General features: G+C 44.3%; 1 protein-coding gene across 2 annotated transcripts in view; it reads left to right on the top strand.

Moving 5' to 3' along the window:
• Positions 1-3655: 3655 nt before the first annotated feature.
• CCDC6 (coiled-coil domain containing 6) overlaps positions 3656-14956 on the top strand; it is a 51380-nt gene continuing 40079 nt past the window's right edge. For both annotated transcript variants that reach the window (XR_007205082.1, XM_048310764.1), the window contains exon 1: positions 3656-3967. Coding sequence is in view for 1 of the 2 variants with exons in the window: in XM_048310764.1 (XP_048166721.1) it covers positions 3656-3967 (312 nt within the window). In the remaining variant the exon portion in view is untranslated. The remainder of the gene's footprint in view (positions 3968-14956) is intronic.

Below are 14956 nucleotides of genomic sequence, written 5' to 3'. Positions count from 1 at the left end.
TAACTACTGAATATTTTAATGAAATTGTATTCTTATAGAAGGCCTTCCAGCTGATTAATGGACGTCTGGAATTACATTAAGGATTACATTAAATCTCTGAACATACGTCTTCTGACCCCTCATACCTAGAAATGTGTTTTATACAATATTCCTACTGTTGATGTGAGTTTATGGAACACTCTTTCTAATTGCCCATTGCCTCCTGTAATGATATTTTCTGTGAATAAATCCCTGTTTTATTATTTCTTCTTCTTGATTGGTCTGCTCTCCTACTCTAAGGGTGCTGGTGACGTTTTCATATTCTTTATTTCAGTGAGCACCTTCCCTTTATGCCTTATAGTTCTGCATTTATTTTTTGTGCAATAAAGAGATACTGAGGCAAGGAGGGTGGGGACCTAGTCCTGAGGATGCTGTGGTGGTGGCAGGCTGGTTGTGGTGACTTTTCCTGTGGTGCCAAGCCCCTTGCTGCCTGCAGTGGGGACCAGGACCAGTGGCACCTGAGCAGCCCTGTCAGTGGGACAGCTTCTGGTTTTGCTATTTTTGGTTATACCATATATTTATACTTTTTAATTGGTTTGGCTAACATCCTACAGATGTGAAAAGCATGTGATTTTTTATTTTTGGGGGGTGCTAATTAGGATAATGTTTTCTCTCCCTGTTTAATCTATTAATTTGGAGTAGTTGGCTGTAATTGTAATTAAATATACAGGTACTATTTTTTAAATGACTGAAATGCTGTTGCGACAAGAAAGATGCCACCTCAGATCTAAACATCCAGGGCCCTTGAGTTTCCCTCCCACTCCTCCACTGACTCAGTGTTTGTCATTGGGCAAGTAACTCAGCTTCCTATCTCCCTTCCTTGCCTTCCAGGGCTATTGTGTGAATTAATTAGATAATGTTTCAGCATGGCTTTGAACTAGAGAGAGCTACAGAAGTGCCAAGTTATAATTTACTGTTATGAAAGTCGGCGTGCTGGCTGGGAGTGAGACCTCTGATGCCAGCCCAGCAGAAAGAGAGAGGGACGGCGAGGCAGCTGGGGGAAAGCTCCCCTCTAGCCTCAAGATCCCTGATCTCCATAGCTGCTGTCTGCACCACTCTAGAAATGCTCTGCTGAAGGCAGCACCAGCAGCTGCCTGGTGTGCTTCCAGGGATGCAGCCCCTGGCTGAGCCAATCCAGCCCAGTTGCCGGGGTGAGGATGTTGCCTGCACCTGCCTGTCTGTTTTCAGGCTAATTTTGGTGTCTGAAGGAGCAGAGGACATGTCCTCTGGAAAATTATAGTGCTCCGAATCAGCAAAGCACTTAAGATTAACACTGATAGGTCTGAAGAGTGGCTTAAGGTTAAGCACGCTGTGGGGCTTGCTGGGTAAGATTAGCCCGGAGCAGATGCGTGTTTTGCTGATTCAGGCTTTCAAAATATTTAGGCCTTGATTCAGCAAGACACTCAAATGTGAGCAGTCCTGGAGATAACTGGCTGATCAAAGCTGGGCAGATGGATGGAGAAAGAGCATCAAGTCACAAACCTGCTTGTTTGGAAATGAGTTTGATTTGAGGAACACATGTGCGTGTGCACAGAGACAAACCAGCTTTCCAGCTATCGCCTGTGCTGTGGAGGACGTGCATGAAATAACATTTCCTCATGACCTAGCGGTGTCCAACCAGCTTCCCAAATACCAGCAAACCTACTTGAAAGCAATTCTGGTGAATTGCAACTGCCCATCCAAAACAGTGCTCACTATTTTTTTTAATCCTATTTTAATCCCTCGGGGTTTTTATCCCACAGCCTATGCTGGTGGAAAGGCTCAGCCTGGACACAGCTGCAGGGCAGAGGAGCTGGCAACTGCCCCAGGTTGGGCTTGTCTGGCCCTGCACGCCCAGGAGTGCCCAGGGATTGCTGCAGGGGCGTTTTAGGACAGCACTGAAAAGGTCTCACAAGGCCTCATGGATGTCATCAGCTGATCTGTGCATCTATGGCAGCATCTTTTGATGACAATGCTCTTATGTTTTGGGAGTAATCCCACCCTAACAAAGCCCAGAGATGGGAAATCCAGCTGTGGGGCAACAGCTGCCAAGGTGGTGCTGAGGGTTTCTCAGTGGCTTTATTACATGTTAATGTCATCACCAGGATCAGTACGGAGGTAATGGGATGCAGGAGTGCGGCTCAGTTTCCACAGGGGTGGGTAGGGGATGCAGGACCTTTTCTAGCCTGAAAAGCCCTGAATTGATGCCTCCTGATGGGGCTGAGGCAAAGCTGTGGGTCTCTGCTGGTGCTGGATGAGGACTCCTGCTTGACCCCCTCTCCATTCTGAGCTGTGTTGGAGGCAGCATCACATGCCAGGGACAGACACACGGACAGAGATCCCAGCAAACAGTTCCCACTGCTGAGGAGTAGGAACAGCCCTTTTACTGCTTTTCTTGTGATTAAGAGACCAAAAATAAAATGACCTGCACTTATATTCCCAGGCAGGCGAAAAGAATAATTACTTTACAGAGATGGAATTCCTTCATATATTATAGCCATTAAAAAGAGTAAAATTTGAAATTTACTATGGCATGGAACAAAAAGGTAGTGCAGTTAGAGATAATGAAATCCTTACTTGCCATTAATGGAAGAATTACTGTTGTTAAAAGACCCCTGCATAAATAATTGAGAAACCAATTATACAATCTTGGTGACTAATTTATCCAGAAGCAATACAGACCATGTTTTGCCATAGAATACATGGCACATATTCTCCACTATAGCTCGCTGCTACTCTGCAAAGAAATAATTTTTTTTTTTAAACTAAAAAAAAAAAAAAGGGGGAGGAAAGAAACTAATGCACCTACTAATCAGGAAACACATTATCAGTAATGAGAGATGGGTGTCCATATATCTTAATTTGAAGCGGTTTTGCTGATGTATGGAGGCCTGAATGAACATGCCAGCTGGTCTGTGTGCTGTGAGGGGAGCGGGACTGGCGGCCGGGGCTGTTCCCCCAGACCCCGAGGCCAGGCGGGTGGGGGTCCCTGCTCCGTCTGCCGGTGGTGGCCAAACGTGGGGGGCTGCGAGCCAGGGAAGGGGCCTGGCCGGGGGTACAGCCCGGGCAGCGCTGCGTGCGCCCGAACGCCACCTCGGTACAAATACTCTTTAACTAAGCAAGGTTTGGGGCTGTTTGGGTCGTGCGCAGCGAACCCCTGGGCTCCCCCACAGCGCTTTCGGGCGAGTCCAGGGCTTCCCCTCACGGGTTCTGTGGTACAAGGCGATGACCCCCGCAAACGGGCTGTTCCCCGCGGGTGCCCGCTGTGTAACCGATCCCCCGGGCACGGCCCGACCGGCCACATCCCGTGTCCAGGATTCGGTGTGTAGGGAGCCCCCCGGGCATATCCCTCGGTCCCAGGTTCTGTCTGTCCCAGATTCCCGCTCCCGGCACATCCCTGTCCCGGGGTCGGCTGTGTCCCGGATCCCCGCTCCCGGCACATCCCGGTCCCGGTGTGTCCCGGATCCCCGCTCCCGGCACATCCCGGTCCCGGTCCCGCTGTGTCCCGGCCGGCGCGGTGCCGGCGCGGGCCGCCAGGCGGCGCTGTGGGCGGGCGCGCGGCCCGTCTCGGCGCCGGCGCGCGGCGGGCGCCGCCCCCTGCTCGGGCGGCGGCGGCGGCGGCGGCGCGCGCGGGGCGATGGCGGACAGCGCCAGCGAGAGCGACACCGACGGCGGCGGCGGCAGCGGCGGCACCGCGGGGCCGCTGTCGGGGGGCGGCCCGGGCGCCGGGCCCGGCTGCAGCGCGGGGGGCGGCGGCGGCGGCTCCTCGGGGGGCGGCAAGGCGGGCGGGATCGTGATCTCGCCGTTCCGGCTGGAGGAGCTGACGAACCGCCTGGCCTCGCTGCAGCAGGAGAACAAGGTGCTGAAGATCGAGCTGGAGACCTACAAGCTCAAGTGCAAGGCGCTGCAGGAGGAGAACCGCGACCTGCGCAAGGCCAGCGTCACCATCGTGAGTGCGGGCGGCGCCGCGCCGGGCCCGGCGGGCGGAGAGCGGGGGTGTCCCCACCGCGGGGTGTCCGCGCAGGGCGGGCCCGGCCCCGGCCGCGGCCTCCCCGCCGCCCCCCCGCCTCCCTCCCGGCTCGCCGGGACGAGTCACCTCGGGCGGGCCCGGCTGTCACCGCGGCCCGGCCGGCGGGTGCGGGGGACACGCACAGGTGGAGTCGCCCCGCGCCCTTCGCGCCTCCTTCGGCACCGGGAGGGCACCGGGAGCGGAACCGGCGAGGAGCCGAGGCGGTTCTCTCGCCCGGACCCGCGTGGCCGCCCGGCTTCCCGCGGGGAGGCGGCCCCGCCGACCCGCCCTGCCCGGTGTCCGAGCGGCGGTGGCTCGGGGAGGGGCCGGGCAGGGGAAGGGCGATGCTCTGGGTTCGTTCCCCTGAAGTTTCTCAAAGTAAAGATTTTCTTGGAGTTTAAGTGATCTTCGGAGATTACGGATTAGCTCTTCAGCCGTCACCTCTTCGGCCACTGTGCAGAAGCGGCGAGCTGCAGGAATAGCGTCTTGGTCATGAGGAAGTGTTTGGTTTGTCTATCATGTTATGTTAGCTGTGGTATTTCAAGTTATTTGAAAACTCATTTAAAATAAGACTCTTAAAAATAATCCGAGTAGCACACACAGCACTCTGTCCCGGCAAGTGCTCAGCTCCTGGTTTATGAGTACTCTGAGGATAACTTGGAGTTTAACACCATTTTATGTGATGCTGTTAGGCAGGAATCCTCAGTAAAGTGCATATCAAAATACTACGAAAATATTGTTGTATTGTTCTCTATGAGTTGGGGAGTTAGGAGTTTAAATTAGGGGGATTTTTGCTAATTCAGTGGCTAGAGTGGTTGTTTAGGTGTTGTAATAGTCATGGCCTGTATGCAACGTAGGTAACTTGCTAAAGACTGATTAAAGGTAACGCTGATACTGTCCTGTACATCCTTGCCAGTGCAGGTGAAGACATTTTAGGAGAGACCAATCCCACCTGTGTGTGCTCACTCTCATCTCATCTGATTTTTCACAGGGGGCTCTTCATTATGAGCGTAGTGTCTGTTTTACTGATACTCAGCTTTTCCATTGTCAATACATCTAGCCAAGAAATGGAGCTTGCCTAGGCATACCTCTCATCTACTCCCAGTAGTAAGCATTCAGCGTCTAGCAGGATGTGGGCCGGAAGAGTGCATGAAATACAATACAGAAGTAATTTATTCAAGGATGACAAATATAGTGCTAGTCGGGGAAATGTGTGCTTTGTTAATACTTTACGAGAAGAGAATGTGCCTTAATTAGGTAGCGGCAGAGTGCCTTCTAATGTTGAAAGGGGCTAAGGCACCTTGTCAGTCAGACATTTTCTCTCTGCCTGTTAGAAAAGCACAGCATCTTTCTGAACCCTTGGTAGGTGTACTGTTTGTAAACAACTTGGCAAAAATGCTTGTGTGCGTTAAAGTTCTGGCACTGCCTCTAGGGACTGATCATCTTACATTTTCATCAGATTTTAATTTATAAAAAGGAGGTATTTTCCTTAAATCTGAAACTCTGTCTATTTTTGACATCTTGGATAAAGAGAGGAAAGGTGTTAGACTTTAATGGCAACCTGTAGGGTGTCTGGAAAACTGACATCTTTACGTGATGCTGTGGCTTTGGTATGCTAAACTGTGTGCACAACTGAGTAAACCACTCCTAATTCAGCAAGTGGCAAAATAATGAATGCAAAACATAACTTTTTTTCAGGCCACTGAGACCTTGTGCTGTGGTTTACATAGTCCATAATGTAAACACATTTACAGTCAGAATACTTTGTTGTGTGGCTCTAGTATGCAGGTGACTGGAGATGAACTTTATTGGAATGTTGAAATGTGTGCCATCCGCATGTAAATGTAATAGGAATAGAAAATTTTTTGATTGTCTCCACTGTGATTCTAAACCTTTGTCAATTTGCTCCTCCACCTGCCAGCTTCGGCTCCTCGCGGTGTTTCTGTGCTGACATACGGGCGCTGTGTACGTTTCCTGTTGTGGCCATTGTAATGACACAAATCAGCTTTGATTTTTATCAAGTGTTGAGGACAAGCTGTGAAGCACAAATGGAACTGACAGGTAGCCAAAATAGCAGGTGAATGACTAAACCTGTGTGCTGTAGGTGAAGGTGACTCCTCGAACCACATAGCTCTTCATCTGCAAACCTTTCACTGATCCTGTTGTTTGAGCTTTGTTGTGCAAGGCCACAGAGACTCTTTGCTTTCTGCAGCTCCCACCATTGTCTGGAATGATTTTGAATATTTTCTCTTTAAGGTTTGCCAGTTAGAAGGTGATGGTCTTCCACCTTCCGCTTGTGTTCATGCTGGTGTAAGTGTTAATATGACATCTCTTTGTGTTTGCAGTATTGTTGGTGTCAGCATGGATATATTCAGTTCAGGAATTACCTAAATTGCTTGCCACATAGGATCTTATTAGTTCTATTTTGTAGTTAACCCTTGTGTCATAGGGTTGAAAATAAGCTTTAATTGAGTGTAGGAGACTTACATTAAGTAGTTGCACTTGGAAAACTGAGAAGAGGTGTTGGCTTGGCAGGCTTGTATGCTCACTGACTTCGTATGTACTCTCATCTAAAACATGTGAAAACAAAATCTGCTTTCAAGCTGAAATTGGTAAAGCCAGCTTGGACTAAGTGTACGTCCAAAAATATGTGTGAGCTGTACTCCTTCCAGTAGGCTGAAATGCAAATGAAATTATGCTGCTGTTCATGTGCAAGGCTGTGAAAGTAAGTAAATATATGTGATTACTTTATCTCACCTGCTATTATTGGTAACGAAGGGTGAGAGAGGGAGCAAAGCAGGGAGAAAGCTGGGGATATTTCAAGTGTTCTCTGGCAGTGTAAAAGCATTACATCAGAAGATGCAAAGTTTCAGATCAGATATTAAGAAGAAATGACTAAGATCACTCGAGCCATTTGCAGAGGGTTCATTTATATGTATTTAGCAATCTCTATTGTATGATCTCATGGTGTATTTCTGTAAGGTCTTTTTTAGGAAATGGAACGGCTGGTGCCTAGGTTGGGAAAAAACAGGCGCCTGGAGATCTGATATGCTGTGTGTTTGAGATGAGAAATAGTGAGTTTTGGTTATAGTGCTTCACTACCAGAAGTGGATTTCCTGTGTGAATTTGCATAGTTTCTTGGTGAAAAAGGTCTGCCAAGGAGATGTTGTATTTAATGAGCTAAGCCTGGGACAGCACAAGTTCTCTAGTTAAATAAGAGTACCTTCAAACCTGGGTGGTGGGGTGACTGCTCTTCAAACAAATGAATTGCTGCATGTAACAAAAGCTGAAATACTTCAGTTAGGTGTAGGTATGTCTTGGTCAGGAAGTTTCTTTTGAAGTAGGTAGAACTTGGATTTCTAGCTCCTTTTTTTCTACTCTTCAGTGTTTAATGTAACCAAGCCATCCTATTTCAGTGAAAGCCATGTAACCTTTAGCTGATACTGAAAGCATTTTAGTTTTCTTTGTTATTGTTTTGAACTGACAGGCCTCATACAAACGGAATCCTTCTAAGAACAAAAAGGGGTTTAGCCCCTGATTGCTACATGCTTACTCCAGGATGTTAGATTCGGTAATTTAATTCATGTAAATTGGCCTACTATAGTTGGACATCATCTGTGGAGTTAGAAAATTAAGATGTAATAAGCCTTATTCTGTTAGTTAGTTTTTTAACTGAGGTGAACATAGAGTTTTTGAGAAGCATTAATTTAAAAATGTTCCCACTCCAAAATGTTTGATATAGCAGTGTTAATGCATTCTAACATTTTACGAGAACATTTCTCTTTCATTTTTCCCAGTTTTGCTATGTAGGTAATGGCATTATCCTAGAAATCTCGATTTGTGGTGCGGTGTGGATCCCCAACAGGATCATCAATTCAGATGAGCCAGTCTGATCCGAAGTGCTGATGGCATATGCTGGTTTTTGTGAGCTTGCCATGAGTTATCACTGTCTGGTAACGCCTGCTGCAGCACTTGCTGCCAGGGAACACTGGCACATGGGCCTGCTGCGGGTTGTGAGTGGCAGTATTTTACCGTGAGACCTCTGCTACCCTTTTTTCTGTAGCTAAACCTGCTCTCTGCACCTTGGCTCCCAGCTTAACTCTTCTCATTCCCTGAATGCTGGTAGAGGGCAGTTGCATTTCCTGGCTTCTGGCCTCCTCTGCGATTCTGCAGAGCCTCGTGAACAGCCTCCCACCTGTTGGGAGGAACAATAGAAAAAAACGCCTTACTCAGCTCCTATTTCCTCGCCCCCTACTTAAATCCTGAAGAAAGTTGTTGCTTTCAATAACAGCCATCTCCTGAAAGCAGATAGGATTTCTGGGACTTGCAGATCAGAAAAATCCTGTGTGTTATTGTAGACTTGTTACAGTTTTCCCAATAACAACCAGATTTGGATGCTGGAAATAAATACAATTTTGCATTTTGTCCTCAATGAAGTGTGCGCAGGGATTTGTGTGTGTGCGTGAGATCTGCTGTCATGGGTCTTCATGGAAAATGTCAGCCTAGACAGATAGTTTGGGGAAGTGAATGGGTGTGCTGTATTGTCAAAAATCTCCTGAAAAAATGCTCTTTTCTTTTCTGGAGTTTGCACCAGAATTTCAAAGCAGAATACCTGTTCCAGTACAGACTGTGTCTATTAACAGTAGGAGAAAAAGGGCAGGACAGGTTATCTGAACTGAAATAGGAACCTTTAAAAGGTGCTGATAAGGGCATGAGGATGAATGAAAGAAACCAATTAGTAGCAGATAGAAGTAAAAACCAAACCAAGAAAGCAAAAATATTAATATTTTACAAAGCGTACCTGTGAATCTGTTATTTACTCTTGATTTTGAAGTAGGTCTTGCTTGTGTGAAAAATACTCGCAGTTCTGTGATGTCTTTTGTAGGTGTAAGAAACCTGCTTGGGGCTTTTGTATCCAGCTGTGTCATTTATCACTCCAGTTTGTAGCTGGACTAAACTGAAAGTAGCTCAAAAATAATTTAGAAATGCTTTGCTTACCTGCTTTTTAGAGTATAGACAACATTTTTGCTAAGATTAGCAACTTCACGCACCATGAAGGGCCATCCAAAATTTTTCAGGCATGTTTTTCCAAGAGCCAACATGTAAGAAATGACTGTCTTATATTTCAGTTTTACATTTGCTGCAGATTCTCAAGAAGTTTCTGTTAACTTCTACAAAACGTCTGTAAAGGAAAAAGGAAGTTTAGTAATGCCCTTTGGTGTTAGCTGCCTTGGCCCTTAGGTTAGCATGGTTGGAGCAGTGCTGCTTTTGCTGCATGGATGGTGAGCCTGTAGTAGGAAAGTGTAGTAGCATCTACTTCTCTTTGGTAGTTACACACAGCCAGTGGCGTATCAGGTTCCCAGGGAAAAACACTGTCCATGTGCTGTTAACAGAATGTTACTGGGGCGTATTGTAGACCTTCCTCAGTGGTGGTTAAAATGCAAGCAAACAAAAACCACAGAAAAAGTGAATGTTTCTGGACTTAATTCAAATATTAATCAACAGGAATGCTTGTACTTTCAGGGAGTTTGAGGCTTCAGAGGTTTACTTAATCATCTGCTTTGATTTTTGTTACATGGTTTTGTGAGTTGTTCCCGCACTGAACCTTGTAACTAACCTTGAAATGTGTCTTTGGAAGGGTATCCAGTTTTAATTTGAAGACTCTTGAAGGTGAAGAATCACTCTGCTTGGAAAAGCTTTGGTGTCCTGCCCCCTGTTCTTCCCCATCCACTTCATCAAGGCTGAGCTGTTGGTTCCTGCTGTGCCTTTTGGCTGGGTTAATGAGTGTTCTGGATCCTTTGCTTTCTCCTCATGAAGATACAGGCTGTAACAGGCAGCTTCAGTTTAAATTGACAAACTAAACTAAGCTCTCAGGCTCTGAGATGCTGGGAATCCAAAGTGTTGAATTAATACGATGCACTGGTCTAGTCTAAGCATCTTTTTCTGCTTCAAATTTGCACAAATGTTTCTGATAGCTTAATTTGGAACTTTACTTATTTTTATAATTTTTTTTCATCCAGTGTGGTCAGTTGTCTTTAATGAGGTTGCTGCTTTGTGCTTTGGCTAATTTGGCAGAAATACAGTTGCACACCTGTGCCTCGTTCAGGTCCGATTTGTACTGCTGGGTTGTCCAATAGCACTTGATTTTGTTCAGAGAATTAATTAATTGTGCAGGGAATATTTTAAAGAACATCCTGCTTAGTAGATGTTGGTGAAATGGAATTTCCCACTGGTGAGTATTTTTGAGGTCAGTAAGCCACTTTGGAAATCCTGATGTGTACTTTATTTTATAACCATTTTAAAATAATGTTTGGTGTGTATTACTAAATCAAAAACTCACATGGTGCCTTATACACACCCCACACCTTTGTGGTTATCTTTATTACAAATAGTCCTTGGTTGAAAGATGAATCTTTGCTTATCTGCCACAACCTGTTCTCTATAAAACCATGCTGAATGACCTGTTTAATATTTGTATCCTTTATACAGTAAATTAATTTGTTTGCAGTGTTGATCTTGGGTTGATACCAAACTCTGATAACAGCCTAGTTTTGCTTGCCTTTAAATATTATACAACAACTATACCTTTTTTATCAGTTACTTTATTGATGTTCCCATATTTAATAATGGTGGAATGGCTTCAGTCAGTAGGAATACGGGTATATTGCTCTGAATTACCTTGAGGATGAAAGTGAAATAAGAACTGAAATTGTAGAGTACGTTTGGGAATTTTTAATGAGGCAAAGTTCTTGGTATTTCTGTGGGCTTGCTATTCTGCATAGAAAGTAATTTTGCTTCTCTCTTAAATGAACTTTCTCATTGAGGTTGTATCATGAATTCTGTGTTAGAACTGGTTTGTAATCAGCTTTTGTTTTAAGAATGCTTTTTATTGTCAGGTTTGAACATTTACTGAGACTAAGGGCCATTCTTTCTTAATGTATCTCCAGTGACTTAAAAGCATTTTGAAGGAGAGAGTTGCTTTGGTTTTTACTGCATTGTACACCTAACAACAGGTTTGCTTTCAATTGTAGAAAAAACAGTCATATGTGCTCCTGCTGTATATCTGCCAGACATTTTTCACCTTCTTTTTAGTCACTTGCCCAAATGACTATTGAGTTTTACATTATTCACATCAGCTGATTTAGTAAAACACTGGAGTTTTTAGATCCTCTAGTGCTGTTGCTGATCCCAGTATTAGAAAGCTAGTATAGACAAGATTTTAGAATAATTTTCAAATCCTGGAAGTTCTGTACTTCATTTTAGTTGTGGTTTTGACTTTAATGGAGTTTGAATTTTAATACTGATTTCAAAGGATGAATGAAAATTATTTTACTTTATTAAACTCTTTCTTTTTCCAGAGTAGGTACGTGATCGTCTGTGGTTTTCTTGCACTTGTTAATTCTGTTTACTTGTTCTCATTGCTTGTTTCCATCTGCTGCTGATATTGGCTTTAATGTTGAAGCTGTTGTTTTCCAAGTTCTTAGTTTTAAATGTCGGTATACATGGGGTGTATTTTCAGGTACAGACTCTCAGTGCTAAAGCTCCTTGTAGTAATTGAGCAAACAATACGGATTTGTGGCACACAGCTGTGGTGAGCAAGCTTATGCATCTGCTGGAGACTTCACAAGAGGTTTTCTGTCCACTACACCTCATAAGGCGTGGGTGGGATTCCAGGTGGGGACTAGAGGCATTGGAAGCCATTGAAATGGCGACTCTGTGGCAGCTGCAAACAAGACTGATGAGGCAGCTTGTGGGGTGCTGCAGGAGAATGGAATGCCAGTGTCTCACAAACAGACCTTGAAATGTGATTGAAATGAAGAAATGAGACAGTGCTCTCCTTCGCAGGAATGAAAATTGTCAGCAGTAGACATCTGATGTATTTCAGCACAGCCTTGTAAAAACAGTGAGAGAAACAGTTGCTTTGCTGCTCTTTTTTGGGCCAGGGGGTAGGAGGAAGTTGCTGAATTTAGCAGGAGAGCAAGAGGTGAATCCTTTCTGTCTTCCTCTTAAAGAAAAAAACCCCACAAAATGAAGGAGGAGAATAGGGACAAAATGTACAAATTGAATTATGCACAAGATTTGGGATCCAAACAGAATGAATGGAAGAAGAGAGAAGAGAGGCAAAAAATACAATATAAAGCAAGCTCCCCTGGATGTGTAACAGAAAACATTCTTGTGATGTCTCGCTTCCAACCCAGCAGCCTGGGGATGTCCAGAAGGGAAAATCTCAAGTTCTTCTTCTCCAGTCAGGTCCTTCTCTCTGACTGAAGATGTGTCTTGACCTTAAATTAGGTGGTCTGTTATTGTCCCATTTCAATGTATGGGATGGAGAGCAAAGTAGAAATTAAGGCAAGACAGTTGAGGTGAAGTATTCCACAGTAAAAATGTAAGTGTCTTAAGTAGGGAACTCCAAATTACAGATGTGCAAGTTTCACATCTCTTTCTGTGGGGTGCAAGGGTTACTTGGTGAAAGCTGAAGCAATTTTTACAGAAATATTGAAGCAGTTTCTAATCCTGGCACTTGAGTTGTAATTCAGTTAAAATGCGGGCATTGTAGGCTAATTGGTGCCTATGGGGACTATCCTTTCAGCTCCTGAGAGTCCTCTGTCCCTTCATGCATTCCCTTGCAGCAGTTTTTTTCCTGGAAAAGAAGGTACTCCTTCAGCTCGACTGATAGTCTAATTGATGGAGAAACTCTTCAGATAAGGCTTTTCTTCCTCTCTCAACTCTGAATTTTATTCAGTTTGAAATTTCTAATATGACACGCAATCTGGTCTCAGTTTGGGGAAGGTTTAGTAAGGTGGGTGAGCATCTGTTCAGCCCTGCTTTAGATGGAAATGGCCTAGCAGCGTTTCAGCTATCTGTAAAGTTTCCTCATATGCTTTAATTTTTTAAACTGCCTAAAATGTGGTGTTTCTGCTTATTACTGTAAAGTTAAGACCTTTTTAGTTCCTTGGTGGTGGTGGTGATAATCATACTTAAAACTCCTACCACATACACAAATTATTCCCACGGTGATATGCTTGGTCCTGAGAGAAAGTATAAATGTTTCTTAACAAGTCAGAAATGATACAACCCAGCAGTGTTTAGCATGCCACGATATGAAGTTATGCTTCTTTCTGTGACTTACAGTTTAATTTCTACTTTCTCCAGGTGGTGGGATTTCCACTTTGTTTCGCTTCATTTTCAAATAAACAGCAAAAGCCACTGTTACAAAATTTGCAAAATGTAGTGTTTTAACCACCACTTTCGCAAGAGCTTTAAAGGGTACATGTTTTTCACATCTGTTAAAAATGAACAGTAGAAATTTTGTTGTGGCTAGTGTTGCCAGGGATTATTAATTAGGCAAAACCTCTGTCCTTACAGGCCCTGAAATCCTGGTTGGGTCAAGAAGAGGGACATTCCCAAAGTCCGTTTCAGAGAGTAAATTAAACCTGAAATGTAGATCTGCAAAAAATCCCTTTTCTCTGAATATTGAGACATGTAACTGGAATGTTCTTGCTCTGTGAATGGAAGGGTGGGTAGGCATTTCCTAAAACTTTCTCTGTGTTAGACCTACTTCTCCAGTTCTGTATAGGATGAATATTCAAGGATGATTGCATTCCCCCACATCCTGCAAATCTCTGTTTGTAGGGGCCAGAGACAGAGAACAGAAAGGCAAAGGATGTATTTTTTCATATTTCTCATCATATTTTCATACACAACATTGATAAACTTGTTTCTTGTGTTGAAATCCTGAAAAGAGATTGCTCTTTGGAATACTGTGATATGTACTGTAAGATCTCCAAACTGTAGAGAAGGAAAAAAACAAAACAAAAAACTACCCACTGACTCCTAGGAGGGGTAAGTAAAAACATTTGTTTGCTGTGATGGAGCTCAAGCTAATGTGCCTTAACAATGAGTTGGACAGTGTTGTGTTTGCTTTGTGAATATGTTGGTTTGGTTTAGGACAAGATATGATGATAATTAATAACAAGTTTCATCTCCAGCTCTTGTTGATCACTGTGAAAGTATTTCTCTGGAAAGTCAATGTGTGTAAGAGGAAATTGGGGGAGATTTTAACCCTCTTAGGAGGTTATTTGTATTGAGTGGCTGAGGACACCTTGCTATTGTGGGGAAAAACATTGCCATCCGTAATGATTACCTAAGCTGTATTTAAATTAGTCATATAAAACAAACAAAAACCCAACAACAATCCCATTTCCTGCCCTGCCCACCACCAAATAGAAAGGATTTAAAGGTTTTAAAGAAAATTAAGAAACTACATGGTGAGCATCTACAGTTTGAAAACCCCATAAATGGATCTTTATCTGGTAGTCTTTATCCTTAGTTTTAAAAAATTTAAAGGAGGACAGGTTGATTGATGTAGATACACCAGAGGTTTTACACACTCGAAAGAAGGATCTACAAGTGCTGAAAGCCACTTTTACCTAGAAGGGAAGGTTGATGAATATACAGGCAGTTGGTGCTCAGGACCCAGTTGAAATGAGAAAATTTCTGCCTGGGAACAGGTAGAGTTGCTGATAATACCTGTGGCATGCTGGTGGCACTGCATGGCATGTGCCATGCAGCAGTGGTCTGGCACCTGCTGCCTGGAAAAACTGGGTATAACAGAATTACACCTCAACTCTTATTATGTACTCTGATGAAGAAAAACACGCGTTTCATATTTACATCCTTGAAATTAGTTACCTGGACTGCATGAACTGAAGTAGGAATTTCATGAAGGTTATTGGGGGGGGGGGGGGGGGGGGGGATGTCTGTTAAATCTCTGTTCACTGCTTTTGTTTGTGCCCTTTTGTCTTTGAGTGGAGAAACAGTTGTGACTGCAGAACTACTTGTAACGGGAGTTTGCTGTGGTAGTGTTTTGAGCAGGCGATTGTTATTTTATCACACAACTCGGTGCCTGTTAGCACCCACACACCTCTG

This window comes from Corvus hawaiiensis, chromosome 8, assembly GCF_020740725.1.
Source record: "Corvus hawaiiensis isolate bCorHaw1 chromosome 8, bCorHaw1.pri.cur, whole genome shotgun sequence".
NCBI classification, from domain to species: domain Eukaryota; kingdom Metazoa; phylum Chordata; class Aves; order Passeriformes; family Corvidae; genus Corvus; species Corvus hawaiiensis.
This window is presented reverse-complemented; position numbering and strand designations above follow the sequence as displayed.